The sequence below is a fragment of the Mytilus californianus genome, unplaced genomic scaffold (genome assembly GCF_021869535.1).
Source record: "Mytilus californianus isolate M0D057914Y unplaced genomic scaffold, xbMytCali1.0.p SCAF_4, whole genome shotgun sequence".
Taxonomy (NCBI): Eukaryota; Metazoa; Mollusca; class Bivalvia; order Mytilida; family Mytilidae; genus Mytilus; species Mytilus californianus.
In genome coordinates, this window is record NW_026262690.1 from 88,727,522 (window position 1) to 88,754,502 (window position 26,981).

General features: G+C 32.2%; 1 protein-coding gene across 1 annotated transcript in view; it reads right to left on the reverse strand.

The window, feature by feature from the left end:
• The window catches only part of LOC127738869 (aryl hydrocarbon receptor-like), a 109,372-nt gene that overhangs the window by 34,070 nt on the left and 48,321 nt on the right, over window positions 1-26,981 (reverse strand). Inside the window, exons 4-6 of the mRNA XM_052250324.1 lie at window positions 24,548-24,634; window positions 17,064-17,188; window positions 11,943-12,066 (exon numbers count right to left, since the gene is read on the reverse strand). Of these exons, the coding sequence (XP_052106284.1) occupies window positions 11,943-12,066; window positions 17,064-17,188; window positions 24,548-24,634 (336 nt within the window). The remainder of the gene's footprint in view (window positions 1-11,942; window positions 12,067-17,063; window positions 17,189-24,547; window positions 24,635-26,981) is intronic.

Below are 26,981 nucleotides of genomic sequence, written 5' to 3' on the forward strand. Positions count from 1 at the left end.
ACACAATATTCAAGCTTGATACTGTCTGAATTTGGATTGTGATCAAATTTTTGACATAATATAGGTTTCTGACACAAAATAAATGTCGTCAAAGATCTTAAAAATTTGAAATGGGATGTTTAATTTACCTAGAATGGTCTGATATCCAAAATCTAACAACATGGTTAGATTCAGCATATAAAAAAACACCAAAAATTTAATTTTAATTGAAATCAAACAAAGTTTAATTTTGGACCCTTCAAACCTTAATATGGACTAATTTGAAAACAGGGCCCAAAATAACAAAATCTATATGCACAATAAGATTCAGCATATCATAGAGCTGCAATAATTCAGTTTTTGATGAAATCAAACAAAGCTTAATTTTGGACCCTTTGGACCTCAATGTAGACCAATTTAAAAACGGGGCCCAATCTCCAAAATAGTAATACAAGGTAAGAACCCCCAAAAATTAAATACTTAATTTAATCCTATTGAAATTAGTTAAAAGATTTGTATTTATTTTCAATTGAAGATTTCTTGCTAATGCGCAATACTGTGCTGTTGCACAATACTTAGTTAACCTGTTATATATAATAATTTACGCACCCTGTTTGGTGTGTATCTCCTGCCATATCAGTATTTGTTGCTTTTATATATAAATTAGAAATAATCAATGTAAAAATTGAAAATTTTTGGGAGAAAAAAAAAAAATTATAAAAAAAAAATCCCTACCAAAAAAATTTTGAAGAAAAAAATATGAACCCCCAAAAAAAATTTGAAAATCCCCCTCCCCAAAACTTTTTGACCCCCCAACCCCCCCCCCCCCCCCCCCCCCCATTTTTTTTTTAAATTTTGAAGATTATTTTCTTTTCAGGAAAAATGTACAATTTCAGAGCGCTTGTTCCATAAACTTTATTGCGAACCCAATGAAAGTTTTCCACAGTGCCATCTCTATCTTGACCAGGTATTTAAACTTTTGTAAATTCACCTGTCCTATTGAATGAATACAATAGCTATTGTTCTCTGTGTAGTTTATTCACTGGGACCTTTAAATTTCTTCTAAGAGAAATCTATCACTCATTGATTAATTTACCTGAGTAAAAAAAAATTCTTATATATAGACAAAAATACTTTTTTTATACTCATTAACTGCATGTGATGATGTAATCATTCAATATTAATAATATATTTTCACTTTTTATGATTGAATCAATGAATAAACTGAATGAAAATATATTATTATATAACATAAATCAACACTAACATGTTTAACCCCGCCACATTCTGCATGTATGTGCCTGTCCCAAGTCAATCATAAAAAGTTGATTTCTGACAAAACTTTCAACATTGTTCTTTTTAAAAAAAATTTGTTTGACATGAATAAAAACTTGAAAATTATGATGTTCAAATTAAGATCTTCTTAAATGTATTCTATAACTAAACAAAAAAAAAATCAAATTTCAATAGGAACATTGATAAAACTTTTGTTAGAAATCAACTTTTTATGATTGAATCAATGTTTATATTAAACTGAATGAAAATATATTATTAATATTGAATGATTACATCATCACATGCAGTTAATGAGTATAATAAAAGTATTTTTGTCTATATATAAGAAATTTTTTTTACTCAGGTAAATTAATCAATGAGTGATAGATTTCTCTTAGAAGAAATTTAAAGGTCCCAGTGAATAAACTACACAGAGAAAAATAGCTATTGTATTCATTCAATAGGACAGGTGAATTTACAAAAGTTTAAATACCTGGTCAAGATAGAGATGGCACTGTGGAAAACTTTCATTGAGTTTGCAATAACACAAGTTATTGTCTTGAAACTAGGAAAATGCTTGTTTTTGGCCCCTTTTTTACCCTAATTTTTAAACATTCGTGGCAATTACGCGCAAACTCAATCCCAGCCTTCCCTTTGTAGTATGGAACCTTGTAGTACAATTTCAGAGAGATCCATACACTTAAACATAAGTTATTGTCTAGAAACTAGAATAATGCTTATTTTTGGCCCCTTTTTTGTCCCTAATTCCTGAACGTTTGGGGCAATTACCCCCAACCTCAATCCCAGCCTTCCCTTTGCGATATGGAACCTTGTGGTATAATTTCAGAGAGACCCATACACCTACACCCAAGTTATTGTCTGGAAACTACAATGCTTGTTTTTGGACCCTCATTCCTAAACTGTTGGTACAATAACCCCCTAAATCAATCCCACCCTTCCTTTTGTGATAGTTGAACCTTCTGGTAAAATTTCATAGAGATCCATTCACTTAAACTAAAGTTATTGTCCGGAAACCAAATGTGTCTTCGGACGACGACGAACAACATGATAGCATTATACGAACACAAGTTTTTTGCGGTCGTATAAAAACTCCACCAAAAATAACTTTACATTTTAATGTAGTCTAGATACTGTGGATGAATTAGTTTTCATGGGTACAAATTTTCATGGATTGAGGAAAAATTGTATATTCAAGGAAGCTTGATTTCATAGTTTTGCTAAACTCTGCATACAATCCTATAGATAATACGTTTGATCCATATCATTTCCATTACCAGAAATACTCTTTTACTATAGGCTGATTTCTCATGTCATTTAAATGTTTTATGGGCTAACATCTTTGAACTAATAAAGTAATTTAGTGACTGCTTGACATTTTTCAAACACCCATCTTTATTCTTATGTACATTATAAAATTCGTAAGGGTACCGCGGAACCCAGTGTCTCGCCTACTTTTGCTGTTAATCGCAGGCTCAACAAAAATGAGGAAAAAAATTAATAAAAATATTCCTCTCTATACTATCTTTTGATTGTAAGTAGCTTCTGTCCAAGTTTGGTAAAAATCCAGGATAGTTTATGAATCTAATAAATGTTTTAAAAACTTAAACTGCAGACTGTATGTAATGTTAACTGGAAGAAAAACAAAGTCCATTTATAAGAAAAATACGGAAAAAATCGAACAAAATTTTAACAAAATTTTCTTCTAGATACTAGCTTTTAATCATAAACAAGCTTCTTTCCAAGTTTGGTACAAATCCAGGATAGTTTAAGAAAGTTGTTAAAATTTTAAAAACTTTAACCACAGAGTGAATGTAATGTTAACTGGCAGAAAAACTAAGTCCAATTATAAGTAAAATATGGAAAAAAATGGATTTTTTTTTTTACAAAATTTACTTCTGGATACTATCTTATGATCATAAACAAGCTTCTTTCCAAGTTTGGTAGAAATCCAGCATAGTTTAAGAAAGTTATTAAAATTTCAAAAACTTTAACCACAGAGTGAATGTAATGTTTCTTGGCAGAAAAACTAAGTCCATTTATAAGTAAAATACGGAAAAAATGGAATTTTTTTTTTACAAAATTTACTTTTGAATATTATCTTATGATCATAAACAAGCTTCTGTCTAAGTTTGGTAGAAATCCAGGTTAGTTTAAGAAAGTTATTAAAATTTCAAAAACTTTAACCACAGAGTGAATATTTGTGGACGCCGCCGCCGCCGCCGACGACGACGACGCCGACGCCGACGGAATGTAGGATCGCTATGTCTCGCTTTTTCGACAAAAGTCGAAGGCTCGACAATAAATCCAACCCTGCCTTAATATATCAATTTTATCATTTAAAAACAGTTATCAAAGCAGTCATGAGCAAGTTATCCCCATCAAGCATATTGGCACTTCGTTGAACATCTAAATTCATGAAATAAATCCACAAATAACATGCAGCTACCTCACATGCAAGCAAAGGTTATTGACAAAGCAACTTATACTTAAAAATGCATAAACAATATCACAGATAAACTCTATGGTCTTCAACTATGAACATACAATATTCTCATAAAATTAGTCAATATTACTATTTTGTCAATAAAACAGAACCATAAACAACTGTCATACAAGTGGGAGGTTAGCTATCTATTAAACCAGGTTTAACCCACTATTTTCATCGAAAAATGTCTGTTCCAAGTCAGGAATATGACTTCACCTTTTTGAATTTACCTTGGAGTTCGGTATTTTGGTAAAATCAACAGTTTGCCAAACTTGGAATGTTTAGAATTACTAGGGATTTTCTTACCCAGGAAAAAAATCCCTTAGCTGTACTTTTGGAAATCTTTTCCGAATTTTGGGCATTCAATGCTCTTGAACTTCATACATTTTTTAGCCTTTTTAACTTTTTTAATTGAGGGTCCCTGATGAGTCTTTTGAAGACGTAAAGCATGTCTGGTGTACAAAATTTTAACACTAATATCTATGATGAGTTCACTCATTCTACAAAGGAAAACTATCAGTCTTATATTGTGGCATATACAGTACAATTTCCCAGAATATTGATAATATATCTAAGCCATCTTGAGAATCAAGTAGAAAAGTAAGACATTTTGAACTTCTTCACTTGTTTCTTGCCATCTTAAAAGATACTTATTATTCAAAACATTATGCATATATTATTTCATTCTCCAGTCTTAAAATTGAGTCAGACCCTAAACATAATTGAAATTGGAAGAAAAAAGGACATGTTTTACATAATCAAAGAAAAATACCCCACATAAATTATATCATTTTTTTTTCTAGTACTGGTATACAATATCTGTATATTTAAGAATAGAAGGCCTTATACTAGATGATAAAAATAGATTCAACTAGATTACCCAATTGATAATGATATTCATCTACTTAAAATAATCAACTTCAAAGGTTGTTGAGCATTTTAAACTTACAAAATTTCTAAATTTGGAATTGATGAATAACATTAACAAAATAATAGAGTCTTCCAAGGAGTTTGTGCAGCCTACTGTTGCCAAACAGTATATGCTGTAATGGTTAAGTCCATGTTTTGTTTGGGAAGACCCATAAACCATTCAAATCAAAAAGCAAAATAGCACATGCACAAGTTCATATTCGGTAGAAGAATGGTTGAATTCTGTCAAGCCATTTTCAAGGACATGTGGATCAACAAAGTGTGAAACTGACAATGAAGCAGACGACAAAAGCAATCCTTATATGGTAGTACAGTCCTGCTGTCAATTGACACAATAATTATTGGGGTAGAGTGGCAGAATCAGATTCTTTAATAATAAATATAAAAATCGTCAAAATAGCTTTGGCAGCAAATTACATGAGACAATCTAATCAAATTGTCTTTTATCAAAAATTATCTAGCTGGTCAGGACTGGTTTAAATGGCATGCATGAAGAATAAGAGAAAAAAAATAAAGCATGCATTAACTGAGGCATTACATGCATTCACACTTTTTCCACCAAACACTCAAGTTGACGTATTACAAACTGCAAAATCCATTCTGAATACATGTATATAACAATCATATCACAATCAAAGAAGCATAACTCTTACCCTTAACTTCTGGATGGCTATCTTCCAAAGAAAAATAAATTATACTTAGAATATGATTAGAGATTATACCAATAAAAGTAATTTGTAGAGGATTAATAAAACCCCATGAATTAGGATATTTAAACACTCTGTTTTATTTAATTTTTTTTTCAAGTACTTTATAGTGTTATAGCCTTAGATAACATGACACAGTCACAGTACAGTGCTGACAAAAATACAAAGATTAATTGATTGATTGGTGTTTAATGCCACTTTCAGTACTATTGTGCTATTTCTTGGCAGTCAGTCTTTACTGGGTGAGGGAGCAGGAGTGCTCGGAGAAAACCACTGCCCTTTGGTAGGAAAACTGACAATTCTAGTCAATTAAGATTGGAGACGAGCGCACCTGCCACATGTGGGTTTCAAACTCACAAGCTCAGTGTTGAATGGCTAGTGATACAGTAGATTGACTAATTAGACCAATTGACCACAGAGTCCCCTAAAATACAAAGACTAGTGAGTATTAACGTTAAACATGTAGTGTGTTTGCTTATTGGTTGTTTAATGCCACTTTCAGCTACCTTGGCTGTATCACAATGGCCAGTTCTGTTTAGTGAAAGAAGCAGGAGTATCCCAAAAAAAGCATGGACACTTGCAGGAAAACTTGCAATCCTGGTCAATTAAGATCTTTTTCTGATTCAGAACTCATAATCTCAGAGTTGACAGTAAATTATCACTCTAGTTGAACTATTTACACAACTCTGCCACTGTAGTTTGAGGCAAAAATTTGTGTACAATGGCAAAACTGTCCCTCTTTAATACTTACCCAGAACAGCAGCTAAAACACACTTTATGTTTAGTTCAGAGGAGTTCTGAGGGTAAATTAGGCACTATAATTAGCTTCTAATGGCAGTTTATGAGGGATTCTAAACCTGTCAATGTACAGTAGTGAAATAATGAGTAAGTAGGAGCAGTAGATTGTATAAGGCGTCCAACTTAAGGGAGAGTCCCCCTGATCAGTCCTGGCATCAATGATTATTTTTTCCTCAACCTTCTTTTTTTCTTTATCATTCAACTTTAAGTTTACATTGATAATGCCTGACTTCTAAAACATTGTAAGATTTGTTTACAAAAAATAGTTTGCAAACTGCCAATGTTTAACAATTTACCAAAATGTAAATAAACCAGACTGAATGTCAACAGAAATTCAAGAAAGAACTAAATAGCAATTGAATTTGTCCTAAGATGGCATAATGGAGAACTGTACATAAGATCTGTGAAAGACATAAATATTTAAAGCTTTCTATGAAGAAGCTGCAACATCGATTTCTTACTTTCCAGTAATTTAGTTGACAGCAGTCTACAATCTAATATCAAAGTTGCAGCAGATTTGTAAAACAATGTCTTTTAAATGATGCTTGATTCCAGACTTGTAATTATTTCTAGTTACAGCAGATTTGTAAAACAATGTCTTTTCAAATGATTCTTGATTCCAGACTTGTAATTATTTCTAGTTGCAACAGATTTGTAAAACAAAGTCTTTAAAATGATGCCTCATTCCAGACTCATAATAATTCTAGTTACAACAGATTTGTAAAACAAAGTCTCTAAAATGATGTTAGATTTAAGAAGTCATACTGCAATTATTTCTTTAAGAATAGATTACAACAAATGTGTCAATCAATGTGTTTTAATTGATGTTTAATTAAAAACCTGAAATTATTTCAAATAAAAAATAGAATTTTTCGACAATGTCTGATAATTTAAATGGTGTTTGATTCATTTTGTTCACAACCGGTGTTTCTTTATCATTTAAATGAGAAGATCTAAAAATCTGCAAAATAATTTCTGTTTTTCATCTAATGATAAATTCAATTAAGATTTTTAGAAGGTTTTTTGATTAATGTGTTATAAAAGGCTATTCATTATTTCACATTTCAAATTTTAGAATTAAATAACAACACATTTTTTTTCAAAACACTGTATTTTACGTTTCCATTTAATTCCTTCCTTGTAGCTTTTTTATTTTAAGCTTAAAAAATAAGCGAGTATTTGTTATACCCATGGGTTATCATACTTCACACAAAACTCTGATGAAATACTATTCAATTATTATTTTCCATCACAATATTTTCTCCAGAGAATTGTGTTATAATTTTGCAGATGATTACAAATATTTTCTGCGTCAATAGAACAAAATGAATAGAGAAGGTATTTATGGTATATAATAAATACATTTGTATGTTTGTAACAAAGTATAATATTTGCTCTTTTTTTTCTAACTTTCCTTCCTAATTAAATATATGATAAGCATATATGTTTAAGAAAGATATCATTTTATCTTTTTCTTATGTTTTTCAATAGAAGAACATTTTCTACAAATTGAGTCGGGGGCCTCGGGGGCCGAGTGGTTTAAGTAGTCCAACTACTGTATCACTAGCCAGTCAACACTGAAGTTGTGAGTTCGAATCCTGCACGGGGCAGGTGCACTCAACTCCAATCTTAATTGACTAGGATTGTCAGTTTTCCTACCGAAGGTCGGTGGTTCTCTCTGGGCACTCTGGCTCCGTCCACCAATAAAAACCAACCACCACGAAATAGAACAAATAGCGTTAAAAAACCAATCAATCAATACAATGGGAGTCAAATGGAGGAGGGACTGTAGGCCATGTCTAGCAAATCAACTAAAGACGCATACTACAAAATTATTAGATACCATAATGTCAATCTTTTTTTTTTATGTGAATTTTAGGAGACATATGGTAGAGCAAACAGACAACTGTGTAAAGCTTCATCGATATTGGTCCAGCCATTTCAGGAGGAGTTTTGTTTGCAAGGCACATAGACAGATAAACGGACAGGCAGACGGCCCGAGAACACAGTTATTTCGTAGTGCATTTCTTTTAGACAGTAAATTTAAATTAAAAAAATCGCACCTGCTCTATCTCAAAAATTTTTTTACAGTGTAGTGTACTACTATTGATACAAATAATATCAAAATTATAGAAACTTCTACCAGCTCTAACTCAAAATATTGACAATTCTGTGTTAAGGGGGGCTAAAATTCAGTTTGACAGCTTCAGACATTCTAATTTTTGACCTTTTTTAACTGGACCAAATCACTACTTAACATAAAGATTCAGCACCCAAATTTTTTTAACATGTAATTTCATCCCCTTACTTAATATTTCATGCATAAAATATCAAGAAATTAATTGGGAAAGTGTATCAAAAAAAAATGCAAGTTATACACTGTTCACACTAGGGACTATATTCGTAGACAACGAAAACCAAAGGACGATAACTGTGTCCTTGGACCTAATAGGATAGAAAGACTTGACCAATTTTAATAAAACTTTGCATGACCTAAGCTTAGGCATTTATAAGATAGTTGGCCAAGTTTCATGGCCATAGGATATATATTATAGAAACTAGGGCCATTTTAATATTGAAATTTGGATGTTTATTTTTGACGTTTAAATAAAATATTTTCAACTGTCAAGATTTTGGCCTAAAAAATTTAAATATTGCAAAAATTTGCTTTTTAAATACTCTTGAATTTAATATAATAAGTATTAAAAGCAACGGAACACTCATTTGATTTATCAGATTTATTTCAGTTATTCAAAAGTCAAATTTATATGAGCCTGTGCCTGAAAATAGAGATTTTCGAATTAAGGGAAGCCTTACATAAACATGCATTTTTTTCAACCAATTTGAAGTTTTTGAAGTTTTTTTACCATACATTATTCTTCCATATATATTAAATGTACTTTAAATGTAAAGAAAAGTTACAAAAAGCATACCACATGAGTATAAAATGGTCTTAGGCCATGTAAGACTGAGAATTATTTAGAGTCGATTTAGGCCGTAGCCCATATTTACATATAAAAATGCACACAGAGGCTATAAGAAATTGAAATTTGTTACTTTTTGCTCATTTCTATGCTAAGATGTCATGATACAAGAAGTCTAATTGCAAAAGGACTCTTGAATTCAACTTTTTTTTGCAGACAGCATGGTTTGATGACCAGTTTTTCACTTTTCAATGGAAAACTTGCATGTAGTATTAGTCTCATTTGGCATATATTTGAACCACTTACTATCCTAAAGAAGAAAATTATGGTAGCATATGAAATGAATAGGGTGTACTGATCATTGTAAAGTGTTTTTTTTACAGATTTAGTGAAATATTTGTGATGGACTACAGATTTTATGTACAAAGCTCTTCACATTTCACATACATCAAACAGGCCGTTTAACCAGGGACATAAATACAAATATTCTGCACATTTTTTCTGTGATAATCTACTTTTCTCTAGATTCCGAGTTCACAAATGGCTAATTAAATTTGATTTAAGCATAGAAACACAAATATCAGGAACATAAAAAGCTGTCAGATAGAAAGTCAGCATGGCTCTTAGGCATAAAATGGAAACTGCTTTAAAATGCTTATTTTAGCCGTATAATGCCAAAATGCTTATTTTAACAGAATTTCTGTCATACAAAGATGTAAATCCTTTACTTTTATTGAGTTTGACAAATTGAAACCAGCAAACCATTCAGGAAAGTTGCCAAAGTACAGAATCTACATTTACGGAATTCATCTCTTAGGCCCGAGAACACAGTTATTTCGTAGTGCATTTCTTTTAGACAGTAAATTTAAATTAAAAAAATCGCACCTGCTCTATCTCAAAAATTTTTTTACAGTGTAGTGTACTACTATTGATACAAATAATATCAAAATTATAGAAACTTCTACCAGCTCTAACTCAAAATATTGACAATTCTGTGTTAAGGGGGGCTAAAATTCAGTTTGACAGCTTCAGACATTCTAATTTTTGACCTTTTTTAACTGGACCAAATCACTACTTAACATAAAGATTCAGCACCCAAATTTTTTTAACATGTAATTTCATCCCCTTACTTAATATTTCATGCATAAAATATCAAGAAATAAATTGGGAAAGTGTATCAAAAAAAAATGCAAGTTATACACTGTTCACACTAGGGACTATATTCGTAGACAACGAAAACCAAAGGACGATAACTGTGTCCTTGGACCAGACAGGATGAATAATATATATCCCCGAAACTGTTTGCAGGGGGAATAACCAATAAATCATATTTTTTCAGCCAATTTTAATAACATTTTGATATCCGGCTTGTTGAAAAAAACTCCATATATCATTTTTTGAAAATTTGGTTAAATTCAGAAAAGTGGCATCAGAGAAGAAGATTAGTATTTGTAAAGTTTGTACATGATGAATCACAGACACCAACCGATGACAATAGCTCATATGGCCTTTTATGCTAAGTCAGCTAAAAATTGAAGCAACATTTAGTGGGTAAGGGACATAACTGCATCAAAATTAGATGAAAAATAAATGCTGTTATCCAATAATGTTCCAACAGAAACCAAAAGTATACCAAGGTATTGGTTGTTTGTGTTTTTGGGTTGCTGTCTCATTGAAGAATACCACAATTCATTTATAGAAACGGATAATGCCAATTATGACAATATCACCACATCATTATTGTGAAAATTTGCACTGGAATAAAATGTTTTGTTAGAGGGTTGTCTGATTGACATTTACTCAGTGCACATTCCTTTTTTAACATTACAGAAATATTCATTAATTGGGACAATTATAGTAATACATTTATTTCAATTTTTGTCAGAAATGTTTACACGCCCTTTGATATTTCTGATCTCCTACAGAGAGATGCCAATGATTTAAATGTTGATAACTAATAAATACCAAAATAAAATGTTTTTGATAAATAAGGCCATGCCTACTGTTTTACTTGTTTGCATCAAGATAGTCATCAAAAGCAACAACAAAAAAATACATGATCCAGCTAGAAAGATTTAATGATTGTTGGGAGTTTTAATGCCACTTTCAGCACTCTTGGCTATATCAGAGAGGCAAGTTTTTGTTAGTGGAGGAAGCCAGTGTACTGGGAGAGAACCGCCAACCTTTGGTAAGAAAATTGTCAATCCTAGTCAAATAAGATCGTAATTAAACAGTCATGAGCAGGATTTAAACTCCTGACCTCAGTGCTGATAGGCTAGTGAGCACTGCAGAGCACTACTCTGACCACTCTACCAAGGCTCCTAACTGGGAAGACAAATTTAAAAGCATCTCCATAATCTAAAAGAACCCCTACAGCTTGATGCCATTTTAAACCATCCATATACTTTAGTTCAAAGTTCTACCAAGCAAACAATCTATCAGAATAGAAATGAAGGATGAACTTCAATAGAATAAACCATTGCATGCCTGAATTAACTAATGGTAAAATGAACATAACAATTCTGAAAAATATTCCATAATGTTGAAAAAATACTTACATAAATATGAATTGTAGATATTTGTATTTAAGGCTTGGTGGTTTCAGCAATCAACTGTTCATTTAAATAATACAAATGTTTTACTCTCTCTTTCTTTCCCTTCTTTATTTTGTGGGGGGTATTTTATTTTTATTTTGGATATTCGTTTAGTTCCAGAATAATCACTCTATAACCGCCAGGATAGAAATTCTAGAATTAATCAAATCACTAGAATAGGACAATTAATTTAGCAGAAGATCTTTCTATTGAATGACTGTAAACATACCATCAGCTTCCATAGATTCACATCTGTCGCTCTGGGACATAAACTTTAAATTGAATTGTTTCCGTAATTCTGGTATGTCTTTCTCTTCAATAAAGTCTTCAACTGTTTTTCCAATTAACTGCACCTTAAATGCAAACAAACTAATTACAAGAACTGTTGTTTAATTGAAGAAAGTACTTTTACATTTCTACTAAATATCAAATACATGTAAAAAGAGATGTGAGGTATACATTATTGAATAAGCAACAGTAAAAATTTTTTGCTCCATATAAGGAGTGTCAAGTTTCAAAGTTTTTGGTTTGAACCAGCAGGGGATCAAACCCATGACCTCCTGCACTTGAGGCGAGGACACTACCACAAGACCACCCCGGCTGTCAAAATAACACAAGAAGAATTAATTACAGCAGACATTAATCACAATCAGAAAATCTTTATCAATTGACCCTTGTTATATTTTTCTAAACACCACAATAGAGCCTGGGTACCACAGATTTTATATTTATACTATACTTAACAACACACATAAAGCACCACATCTTATCATGTATAGCAGTTCAAAATTTTTTGTTTTTGGTTCAAATTTGTCAAAATATAGTAAATTTTAAGAATAACCTTGAAATTAATGCAGAGTTTACAGAGAAATTTTCACTTCAGTGGCTACAAAGGAGATTTCAACCACAAAAGTCAGAAATAAGTCAATTTCAAATTGGTCATTAGAAAAGAATTTGAAAAAGAAAATGGAAATCAAAATCATTATTGTTGTTTTCAGGTGAAATGATAACGCTGACTTTACTTTTCAAAAAAGTTTGCAAAATTCTTTAATTTTTCGAGATGCCAAAAATCAAAATTAAGAAAATTCTCTTTTTCACATAATTTGGTGGTAACCACTTCAAAATAAGTGTGTTGAATTTTTGGATTCATTTCAAATACTTTAAAAAAAAATTTTTTGCAGTAGAAATTTTTACTCCAAAGAAAATAATGGAGGTGGTGCATTTCTTTTGTTGTTGAGTATTTGCGGATACCTTTAAAAGTTCATTTTTAGATAAAAACCCTTAATGTTGTATAAAGAAGAAAACAGAAATATCTGCATCAATTAATTCAAATAAAACATTGACTACAGTTTAATAACAATGATATCCTCTTGGCTTTCTTTAAAGCTACATTGTTTACTTAGCTTTATCATATATACACCAGATAAGACTGATTTATATTTTATAAATATTTATTCTCCATTTTGTATATCATTCCTTTATCCTCACTTAATATTATTGCATTGAAGTTTACTCCTATCAATGTCCATCTGAAGTTAATGTAGAAATGTATTAAGATGCAAGGACACAATCAATATATAATGTCTACTGATGTCAGAAATTCTATTTTTTGAAGAAAGTCAAGAGTTATCTCCCTTGTCCAAAATGTTCGCCCATAAAATAAATTTCTGCAAATTTGTATGTATAGAATTGGCAGGAAATACAATGGAATAAGATATGAAAAGATTAGTACAGACTAATTTATCTTATTTTGATTGTTTTATGTCCAGTGGCAAATATTTCATGCATAATCAAGATGGGAAGCAATTAATAAAAAAAGCAAAAGGTACTTGTAGACACTGTAAAGTTGGTTTTATTTGAAGAACAACAGGAAAGACTCCCACTAGAACAGGGGAGAGAATTCTGGATTTATTACATGGTCACTTTTTTGTTCAAATTTTTTGAATTCAAGTCAAAAAGAATTGTAATTCTACCATATAAACATCCTTCAGATATTCATAAGACATCTGTTGGATATTAGTATTTATAATTCTGTTTTAGTCTTTCACATTTACTTTAAGAATTTAAACTTTTTAAATCTAATAAGAAACTGCTAAAACTGCCAAAATAGCCTCATTTCGATATTTTGTCATAAGAATTTAAAATTGAGCCAAGGCTTTACCAATAACGATATTTTGCCACCAAATATATTGTAAATGTGTATTAAATATCTTTTTGGGACTCATATTCATTAGAACATTGCCTATAGCTGAAATAAAGAAGATATCATCTTAGCTTACTATTAAAGCTACATTACTTATTCAATGATATCAAATATACACCAATCCAGACTGATTTATAAATGCATGTATTCATTCTCCATTTAATGATGTACATTTTATTGATGTTGTGATTTTGTCAAAGTCTGCATACATTTCAACAGAAAATTTGTAATTTGTTGAACATTTAAACCTGTGGTTCCCCTGTACCCGCTGAAATTCCCCGAAAATTGGTATCCAACAAACAATACTAAATCCACAGCACAATGACAACCTTATCAAATTATTATTACTGACATATTATGAGAATATCTCCAAATACAATAGTATATTGTCAGTTCGACAGACCCAGGTCAGTTATCTGCAGACTACCTTAGGGCTATTCCATTAAAATGTATGTGGGAGGGTAGGAAGGGAAGTTTAATTATTGAATGTGGGTCATGGGTCTTTTTTCAGTATGTGTCTATTACCATTATGCAAAATTATCTAAAAAATGGTTCTTGGTTGTAGGGATATTTTGAAAGTCCCTTCCTACCCTCCCACATACATTTTAATGGAATAGCCCTTATCAATTTTTTTTATTTCTGTAACCTTATTGCATAGCTTTTTTTTAAATCAAACTATCAGTATAACCAATCAGGAAAAGGTTAAAGATTTTCAGAAAGGTGAGCAGCCTTTATTTTTGCAATACCAGTATATCAATATTCAATATTGAAAAAGAGCATATTGCATTCTGTAAAGTAAGCCTTTTAGCTGGAGGAATTTCCTGGCAAATTTCATTTCTCTTTTGTCAAATGTGCATTTTACAGTACAATTGTACTGACCAAGTATGCAAGCAAGTATGACACTTAATGACAGGGCATTTAAATATCATTTATGAAAGGATTTTACTACAATTATTTGATATTACATATTACATTTTTACATTTTTACATTTTTATATGATATGAAGCACTATAAAGTTTTTTATTTTGCAGTGTTAAATTTCAGAATTTCAAGATTGCATTTTTGTGTGTTTTGTTCCCCTCCTTCCGATATTTCTTAAGGATTACATTTATGCAAAGGAATAGTCTTTTGCAATTTTATCATAAGCTTGAAAATTTGCTGATGATATAGCACTCCTGTCATCAAACAAGACAATATGCAGGAAAAGACAAATCGGCTCAGCCATTTTGCAAGCCAAATTGGACTAGAATTGAATGCAAAAAAGACTAAAGAAATGCGACTTAACACAACATCAAACTTAAGACTAAAAGCTGAGGGCACAGAAATCCAACAGGTAGATAAATTTACTTATCTAGGAACTGTGGTTAGTACAGAAGATCCAACACAATAAGATATTAAAAGTAGGCTAGCAAATGCAAAATTTGCATTTTAAAGACTACGACCCATTTGGAAGTCCAAACAATACTACAGGAAAACAAATATAAGGCTATATAACAGTAATTTAAATCTGTCCTTCTGTATGGAAGTGAATGCTGGAGAGTAACAAAAACAGATATGAGATCGCTCTCAAGTTTCCACCACAATTGTCTGAGGCGAATCTGCAAAATCTTCTGGCCAAATCATATTTCAAATGAACATCTCCTTGAAATTACTAAGTCCACATGTATCATGAAAGAAATTCGACAGAGGCACATCAGATGGCTGGGGCATGTTCTCAGGATGCCTGTATCCAATATAAATAGGATAGCTCTTAGATGGAAGCCCCAGGGGAAGAGACCAAGAGGAAGACCCAAAACCACCTGGCGTCGAACAATTGAAGCAGAACTGAAGGAGCTTGACATGACCTGCGGGGGAAGCCGAAACAAAGGCTAAAGACAGAGCTGGATGGCGAAATCTTGTGGCAACCTTACGCTCTGCCAGGAGCAAAGAGGATAGGTAGGTATAGGTAGTTGAAAATAGTGGGAAAAAAAGCCACAAATAAAAAATTACCATTTACAGTAAATTTCTACAAAAAAAAGGTTTCATATTTTGAAATAAAAATTTTACTGCATAGAATTGAGAATGGAAATGTGATTGTGTCAAAGAGACAACAGCCCAGCCAAAGAGCAGAAAACAGCCCAAGGCCACCAATGGGTCTTCAAAGCAGCAAGAAAATCCTGCATCCAGAGGCAGGCTTCAGCTGGCCCCTAAACAATAATGTATACTAGTTTAGCGAAATGGACACCACACTTAACTCTGAAACGTATAAATGAACCAAAATTAAAAAACACACAAGACTAAAAAGGGTGGAGGCTCATGTCTTGGGACAGGCACATAAATGCAGCAGGATTAAACATGTTTTGTGAGATCTCAACCATCCCTATACCTCTAGTCAATGCAGAATAAACAAACTCACAGCAGTACACATAGTAAAACTCAGTGAAAAAGAAGTCATTATATGAAAATCAAGCTAAATCCCTCCCATTACGGAATTAAGTATCATGCTATCATAAATTATATGAGAAGAACATAACCCGTATCATGCCAACAACTGGTTTTAGAATTAATGTGTTTATTTCCGATTTAGTTCACATGTACTTCCAAAAAAGTTTTAACAATTTTTTTTTTTATTTTCTCCAATAGTTTCATTAAAATACATGTGATTTTACTACTCTTTAAAAAGAGGTTATGTAACAAGGAAAATAACAAAATTTTAATGTCTTATCATGAATTGGACACAAGTGTTAAGAGGATGTAAATCAATTAAATACATTTGGGAACACGTTTTAAGATGCACTTTTTACATGTTTAAGGATTTACATATTTAATGTACCTTTGTATCAAAGAAATAATTTTTTTTTTGCCTTCCGTTTTACCTACTTTATAAAAAATTCACAATAATGGTTTCCTAAATCTAAAAGTCCTGATGCACTTTCTTTGGCACATACTGTGGGTTGATTATTCATTGGATACCAATTTTTGTGGTTTTCGTGGGCACAGAGGAATCGTGAATTTTGATATTCAATAGAATTCCCAATGTCCTATAGGCTTGTATGTAGACTTTGGCAAAACCATGATATAAAATATCGACGAAAATGTAAGTTTTCCTAAATCCACATAAATTGCTATCCACAATAATGAATGATATCCACAGTATCCTATTTTACCTGGGGGATTCCTAAGTGGTCTTCAACATTCTTGGAAACAAATAAAATCCTCCGTTTCCTATCCAAAAGAATAAGAAATCCATTCAATGCTTCTAACATTAACTGACTTTCTCCCAGAGGGGTATCTGAAAGGAAAAAGATATTCATGGTCAAATATTTCATTTCAAAATTTCTTAATTTGATTTTTCTTGTATTTTCTGAAATATTAATATATATGTAAGTCATATTTTCCAGGAATTCAATATTTATATACCTCGAACGTGTAAGAGTTTAAACTTGATCTAAATTCTGTACGACCCCTCCCTTCACCTAGATTTTTTTATCTATACAAAGGAGAAGCTATGACAAGGCAACTTTTTTGGTCCCCCTGAAATGAGCAAAGTCTTTCCCAAAAAGATTATTTTGCTACAAGATGAATTTGAAGAAGATGCAAATGTGTGTAAAATGAGACTTTTTTGTGCAAGGCTTAAATTTGGATTCATATCGATCTTGACCATACACATAAGTAGAATAGTCAGTTTTCTTCGAATATGTCATTCATCATTTTTATGATGTCATTGTGACTTCACAAGTGATTTTTCTGCACTAAAGTGTCCAGATTATATAAACCTTGTTACCCGGTATTTATCAATAAAATTTAAACACGATTTTGAAAGGCTTGAGTATTCTTACTACCCAGTACTTCTGCAATTACAGGGGCCAAATTGTGCAATTACAGGGGTCAAATATTGTTAAGAACCTTATCATACTTCCTGCATTCACATCCTTTATTATATCCCTATAGGTTGCATATTGTAAATACAGCTGTTTCACAAACCACACCTCTTTTGGGGAGATATATAATATTCATAGATATTTTGTTTTGTTTACGTACTGGTTCCCAGATATGATCTCTATGTTTCATCTCATAGATACATAACTTATGAATGTTACCAGTATAAATACACATTGCATGATGGTGGCCAAATAAAATTCTGAGGAAGACCCAAAGTGAAGGGAGGGGTCATACAGAATTTTAGTACAAGTTTAAACTCTTAAAAAAGTTCAAGGTATATAAATGTTGAAAATATACCGCACAGCCCTATGTTTTGACCTTTGAAAAATATAATAGTGCACATGAACTTTCCATTCAAGGATATAATTTTTTACGAATCTTCATAGTAAAAGTGGCACAGTTTCAGCTGTAAAAGGAGTTCCTATGGGAAATTGCATTGTCTATATATACAGAAGTGCAACCTATACTGTTATTAATAAACTCATCAATCAATACATGTTATATTAATGAAAGTTTCCACAACCGATAATGCAAGCTTAATTATTGAGATTCTTCTGCATAATAACTGTAGCAAAATAATACTTGAGAAAAAAAAATGTGATTGTTGTGGTATGTGTTCATTCTGTTGTACACATCGTTGCATAAATAAAAACATTAAGAACAACTATTTATCACCATTTTCTCTAATTTTATTTTGATCTTTCTTTGTTATAATTTTTCATATCATCCTACTCAAGAGATATGGGTTTTTCTCAATCCAATAGAAAGAGAAGGTATGACATCATGAGGCTACGTCATTGACTTTGCCTAGAAAAACAATGATAAATAGATTATCAATGGTCTTTCAAACTCAAAGATGTTTCTCTTCTCTTCTACATCTCATCTCAGGGTTGTTTCCCTTCAAAGAGTTTGTAGCTGAGATGTTGCCCTTCGATCAGATTGTAGCTGAGAAACACCCTCTCATTTGAAAAACCATCGATAATCTATAATTATCAGATTGTATTTGTGAGACAGGGTAAATACTGGTTACAAATAACTATCATCGCTTAAATCATTCATTTGATATTATCTTTGCCTCTGTGTTGAGTTGACATGTTGTTAACAAGAAATAATTGTTACAGGATGCTGTTTTGAAGTCTCCCATAATTCATCATTCCCATGGTCGCTTGACATTGGGCAAAGTCCAATACAAATTGGTTTGGTCTAGTTAAGTGTTATGCATAAGTGACGCCTAGGGATTGACCCTGTATGTCATTCAAATCTTCTTGAAATGACGAACAGGAATATATATGGTTTAGGGGTGGGGATATCGACCGTTTACAAGTTCTCAAAAGGGGGGGGGGGGGGGATCTCCAGGGGATTCGCCCTTTATTTCATTTGATTTGTTTTTTTGTCCCATACAAGAATATATATGGTTTAGTGGTGGGGATCTCAACCGTTTACAAGTTCTCAAACAGGAGGGGGTGGGAGTCACCCCAGGGGACTCAACTTTTATTTCATTTGATTTGTTTAATTGTCCCATACAAGAATATATATTGTTTCAGGATGGGGATCTCGACCGTTTACAAGTTTTCAAAAAGAAGGGGGGTGGGGTGATCCCCATGGACCTTCCCTATATTTCATTTGATTTGTTTTATTGTCCCATACAAGAATATATATGGTTTCGGGGTGGGGATCTTGACAGTTTACAAGTTTTCAAAAGAAGGGGGATGGTGTGACCCCGTGGACTTTCCCTATATTTCATTTGATTTGTTTTATTGTCCCACACAAGAATATATATGGTTGAGGGTTGGGATTCTCGACCCTTCACAAGTTCTCAAACAGGAGGGGGTGGGGGTGACCCCCTGTGACTCACCTTTATTTCATTTGATATGTTTTATTGTTCCATACAAGAATACATATGGTTTCGGGGAGGAGATCTCGACCGTTTGCAAGTTTTCAAATGGAAGGGGGTGGGGGTGACCCCCTGTGACTCTCTATATTTCATTTGATATGTTTTATTGTTCCATACAAGAATACATATGGTTTCTGGGAGGAGATCTCGACCTTTTGCAAGTTTTCAAATGGAAGGGGGTGGGGTGACCCCGTGGATTTCCCCTATATTTCAATTGATTTGTTTTATTGTCCCATAAAAGAATATTTATGGTTAAGGGGTGGGGATCTCGACCGTTTACAAGTTCTCAAACAGGAGGGGATGGGGTGACCCCCAGGGACTTACCCTATATTTCATTTGATTTGTTTTATTGTCCCATACATGATATGGCTTAGGGGCGGGGACCTCAACCGTTTACAAGTTGAATGATCTCAAACAGAAGGGGGTGGGGGTGACCCCAGTGATTCCCCTAATATTTCATTTTGATTTGTTTTATTGTCCTATACAAGAATATATATGGTTTAGGGGTGGGGATTTTGACTGTTTACAAGATAAGAGCACATTCTCAAATTGAAGGGGGGTGGGGGTGACCCCCAGGGACTCGCCCTATATTTTATTTGATTTGTTTAATTGTCCTGTGATCATTACTGAAGACCGTGTGTGTCTATCACTTACTGTTTTCAAGTTATAGTCATTTGAAAATTTAAAAATAAAATCCCATAGGGTGTCTATATATAGTAATTATAGTCCGAATTTGTGAGGCCGATTATGTTATAGGCCGAGTTTGTTATGGACCTAGATATGAGGATACTTTCGATACACTTGAGCTTTTACGTCTTTAATAAACATTTGTAAATATCGTAAATGGTGCCGGAAAATGTTCATTCATGAAATATTTTAAACACGGTATTTATTTTCTCTTCAATCGGAGGACAGGAGACCCCTGACACCAGGATTATTTTACTCCCGTCGGGAAGTTCACATTATGGATTAAACGCATGTCTGGGGAATCCCGTAGGAAAACATACAGCCTTACAGGTAACATAAACATACAAAATGGCTGACAGTTCAAAGTATGAATAATTTATAGAGGTCACAACTTGTACCATTTACAAACGTAAAAATTGAAAAGATTACGATATTCTTAACAATAAGAATTCTTTAATATCATGAATAAATGTAAAAAAAAAACCAACACACACCTCGAAATAAATATCAGGCCCTCTTAATTTTCAATGAATTAAACGTAGAAACTGCTGCCTCGTGTTGATGTTATTGATTTTATCTTCAGGTCAAATCCGCGAAGTAGTGTTTGTGATACCCATTTTCAAAATGAAGTTGGATTCATTTGAATTGTCGGTGAACATTCAGTCCATTTTTATTCAAGCTGTAAGCTTAACAAAATAGAAGTAACTCAAAATTTCAAAAGCATCTTCCTATAATTAGTATTCAAACACTAGTACTACATTATCTAGGAGTAGAACACACATCCTATAGTAAGATAGTCTGTCCAACTTCCGGTTTGAGGCTGATGCCATAGGAAAGTTTATTGCTATAGCAAGCTATAGCAAACTTTCCAAAAATAGTACACAAGAATATATTTTACACAAAATTCTGACGCCTCGCTTGATACAAACTTGATAAAAGAAAATTTCAATACTTAATATCACTTCTCAAAACACATTCTAACATCTCTTCAAATTTTTTTTCTTTCTATTGAAAGACAGTGTTCCGATCTTGGAATATTAATATTATTCCCCAGAGTTCTACGAAAATAGTTCTAACAGAATATGTCATCATTTGTCAAAAGAAGTGTAAATTGATATTTTATTTGTCTATGAATGGCGTGATTACTGCTAGTAAACTTCAAGCGCTCGAAAGTTTTTAAGACATCATATGCATCCCTTCTGAAATGTATTGACTGATGGTCGGCTGGTATCCTACAGATGTACCATAATTATTACAGCATTAGTAGGAATGTGATGTACATCTAATATGTTTTTCCCAAAATGTCAACTCTTAGGTTGTAAAATCAATGGTTAAAGCTATTTACAGGCCATTAATATCTATAACTTCTAGACTTAATAGCCTTACTGAAGGCTTAAGTCTGTCTACAAAAATAAAGATACTTCTGAATTTTTTTATTTCTTTTTATTTTCTTTTTTCAATATTAAAATGTTTTATTGTTTCAGAAAAGGGAGATGGTTTGGTACCATTAAAACGTTTAATCCCCCTGCAAATGTTTGCACCTGTCCAAGTCAGGAATCTGATGTACAGTAGTTAAAATTGAGAATGGAAATGGGGAATGTGTCAAAGAGACAACAACCCGACCACAGAACAGACAAACAGTTGTCTGTTTATGTAGTTCATACATGTTTTCGTTTCTCGTTTTTATATAGATTAGACCGTTGGTTTTCCCGTTTGAATGGTTTTACACTAGTAATTTTTGACGCCCTTTATAGCTTGCTGTTCGGTGTGAGCCAATGCTCTGTGTTGAAGGCCGTACCTTGACCTATAATGGTTTACTTTTATAAATTGTAACTTGGATGGAGAGTTGTCTCATTGGCACTCATACCACATCTTCTTATATCTATTTGTCAAGACAAATAAGACAAGACTGCACACGCTGAAATGCCGCGCCTGCTTTACTGACCATTGGTTTTATGTTGAAAGTCTTAAAGATCAGAAGTTTTACTACAAGTATCTTATAGACTTTACATTTTATAAGACCTATGACAATGAGGTAAAGGTCAGACAAACCCTGTCAGACAGACATGTACACCTTACAACTATTCCATACACCAATAATAGTTGACCTATTGCTTATGGTAACTAAGAACAGATCAAAAGACAAAAACTAAGATTGACCAATGCATCATGAAAATGAGGTAAAAGTCAGATGATACTTGCCAGACAGACATGTACACCTTACAATCACTCCATACACCAAATATAGTTAACCTACAGCTTAATTAAAGTATTTGAAAAACAGACCAAAACACAAAACTTAATAATATCAACCAATGAACCATGAAAATGAGGTCAAGGTCAGATGAAATCTGCCAGATTGACATGTTCCCTTTACAATCATACAATACACCACATATAGTTGACCTACTGCTTATAGTATCTGAGAAACGGACCTAATCATTTAATTTTAACCTTCATCTGATCCATGAAATGAGGTGGAGGTCAGGTGAACCCTGTCTGACGGACATGTAGAAGTTGCAAGGAGCCTATATACCAAATATAATATCATATTACTCATAATAGGTGAGCAGTTCACATGACAAAAAAACTATAATTTTTTTTCAAGTAGTCGCTGAACCATGAAAATAAGGTCAAGGACAATGGACATAGGACAGACAGAAACTTCGGAACATAAAGAATCTGCATAGAAGGAATGAAGCCTCCAGGTCTTTTACCTTCTGAAATATAAAAAAACAGGCTATTATTTGAACTTGGAATTATTTTCAATTATGGAATTTGCATAATTTCTTGTGCTTGAAATTTTTAATAAATTCCATGTTTATTTGGTATTATATTGTTTTGAGTGGTTCATAAAACTTCTCATACAATGTATTTTGTATAGATAGTGTTGTGCGCGGCACAGTACATTCTATTGAAAACATACTATCTTCTTTGTAATAGAAAGTGTTGTGCGCAGCACAGAACATTAAAGTCCAAATAAACATGGAATTTATTAAAAATTTCAAACACAAGAAATTATGCAAATTCCATAATTAAAAATAATTCCAAGTTTAAATAATAGCCTGTTAAAAGCTTTATACAAATAGTTTATGAGGACCACACCACTCCAGGATAGTAATACCTCTGTCTCGCATATTGCAACTTTCATCACATACGAGACAAAAGCCATTCATGTTTATCTGAAATTTTTTGGTGATTTTTTTGCAAAATCTTTTTGCTTTTCTTGTTTATCAAAACACATGAAGAATCTTATCAAAAAGGGGCATGCAAAAATTACAATTTTAATTTCATCTTCTGAAATATAAAATAAAAACAAAAAAAACATTATCACATGACTGTCACATGGTGATTGCTTTGTATCTATAGATATTTCCTCAAGAGACATCTTGCAATGTAATAATTTGATAACAGTCAATTCGTGCAGCAAATTTTCAACTGGTGACAGACAGACAAAACTGTACTACAGACAACCACTTGGGACATTGATTAATATCCATGAAATTCTTTTTTCGATCATTACCATTTCAGGAAACTATTTTCTGTTTTTCAGTGTTTTCAGCCAATTTTGCCAGTATCAACAGAACTTATCAGGGTTAATATCACTAATCCCTAACACAAAAGCAGTGTGTTAAGAAAATATCTCTGTGCAATGATATTGGAAGTGTTTTTTTTTTAATTTTTAACAAGTGATTGAGCAAAACCATTTGTGCTGATTTGGAGAGCAGATGACCATAGAAGAAAAGTGTAAAAATTATGGAATTATCAAATGGATGCAAAGAAAAACTTATTGTGTGAAAAAAGAGATTTTTTACCTCAAGAAGCTGCATCACGAAAGGATTTTCGAGGTGTGCTGATTTACGGAAAAATGAATCTCACTTCGTACCCCGAAAATTTAATCACATATGTGAAAATGTCTCAGCTTCGAGACAAACCATCATACATTCCAAGTTTACGATATGAGCAGAGGAATTGAGGAAAAGACTACCATTACAGCCTACCTGGAATAAATTGAGCATATATACCCAACTGATCAGGAATTAATAAAGATAATTTTTCACACATATTTTCCCATTAAAATGGATAGTACTGCTCATTTTATAGCATTCTACAGCATAAATAACTCACCATCAGGCAAAACGATTTCATTACTTGAGACAGATTTACATACAGCTTTTTCCTTTCCTTTATCGTCGATTTTCAAAGATTTCATTTCTGAAAAAAATAAAGATATTTAAGGTATCTTGAAGAAAACCCATAAAAGTTATGTAAACAGTCCTTGTGAAGTTGTAACAATAGACTGAGTAAATTTGATATGAAGTTTTAGTCTCAGCTAGATCCACAGAATTTTTATACCAAATTTTCATCTGTTGAACTTCATTTGTAAGGTGTAAATTTGCACTCATCTATTCTTTGCCCTCTTGCTAGATTCTCAAGTCTATAACTGTTTATTTTTTCTGCGACTGGGCAAAAAAAATTTAAAATTTAGACCATCTATTCTTCAATAAATTTTTTTTTTAACAGCATTATAAGGTTCAACAATTATAATCTTTGCAATTAATTTATACTAATTAATGATACAGAAATCAGAGCTTGCAAAAAATATGTTTTAACAAGAATTTTGTTCTTTAACAATAGAATCCTTTCTTTGTTCATATTGATATTACAGGTTATGCATAAGTGTCAACCTGTGATTAATTTATTAAAATATGCATGTATTTGATTCGTGCAATTTATTATGAAAAAGGTATAATTTTCATTGTATTGTAAATTCAGCAATTTTTGCCAGTATTTATTGCCGAGATTGTTAAAGACTGAATAAAAATGTGAAATAAGTTATTGCAAATTCAGGAAATGCTGAATTCAAGTAAAAAATATGCCAACAAAATCGTAAAACATGACATATTTTCCCCCATCACAAAAATTTCTGAATATACAGTATATCATATTTTTCTATAAATTACAGTGGTTGTCATTGATTCAATTGTCTGTCATATTTGTTTTTAATAAATTGTTTTGTTATAAATTAGGCCTTTAGTTTTCTCAATTGAATTGTTCTAATATCAAGTCTTAAACAGTGGACAATATGGTATGGATTTTTCCCATTGTTGAAGGCCGTACTGTTGCCTATAATTCCTTACTCCACTACATATGAATCAATTAGTAGATAGTCATCTCATTTGCAATCATACCACACCTCCTTGTTTTATCATTCACATAAAATTCTCTGACATTTTGTGCAATGCCACCAAGATGAATCCATTATAATTATAGTCGATTAGAATATTAATGTTATTTTTTTCATTAATGTGAAAATGTAACTGGGCAAACATTGTAATAATTGAAACTTGGCATGCTGTAAAAAACAGATTCATCCCTGACATCCCAATGGTATAACTTGAAAAAGTGTCTGTGCAAAGTCAGGACTATCAAAAGTAAATCACCAAGTGTTTCCATATGATGCTTTGATGAGATTTTTAACGAAAAATAGCAAATTTATATGGACATTGATATTTTTACCCTGAAGTTCACAAAATTTGTTTTTTCGATAATGGTTAATTTAAAAAAATGCCCTTTGATGTTTCTGTTTGGTAAATTTCTATCCAATGTTTCTCTCTAAGTCGACTGATTTTTCACAGTCTTGCACGAACAAAATATTTTGACATCATAATCCATATGTCATGGATATTGCCAGGGAAATTAGCGATTAACAGATTATTCTTTTTTTTTTGTAAACTGAATACAAGCAAACTTAAAATTATTGTTCTTTGGTCACATATATGTATATACGTTGTATTATACATTGGAGTGTAGTTCATTTCTTATTCACTATCAATACCCTCTCGCTAAAGTGGTCTGACAAGTTCTAAAGCAAAACAGTAATGAACAAACATAGAAATCCTTAGGGAAGCTGAAAATCACCTTTAGGTCCATAAGATTTTAAAATCAAAAAGAAAGTTTGTTTTTATATTTCCATCCCTGCTTCAAATATTCAAGTTGAATCTGATAAAATATATATCAAAGTTGAAGAACTTCAGCCCTATACAAGTTGGTAAACAAGATAATGTTAAAGTACTACTAAATGTGGATAGTAATTTCTGTGTATTATGGAAGACAATTGATACATTGGAAGATCAATGAATTTGTGTTTACAGCCTTTGTAAGTACCAGATAATTCAATGGAAAATATGCATCATAGTGGTACTCCAAATTTGGAACTAGACCTACAACACAATCCTTAAGTACTATACTGTATACATATAAAGTAATTTCATGGTACACTAAAGATTAAACCAGCAATCAAATGTTAACCAATTCTGTTGCAAGTGTAGTCAGACATACTATTTCAATTTTAACAACATTAAAATATATTTCAGTGTAGTGATAAACAAAATTAACAAGCATTCTGAGAGTATTGCATGGCAATACATAGTCCCCTACCGGTTAAAAATTAATTGTACTGGAAAAAAATGCTAACTTGATCTATAACTTGTCATGGTGTAAACTATATAACAAATATCAAGTCAATATCTTCAAGCATGACGAAAAAAAGTGCAGAAAA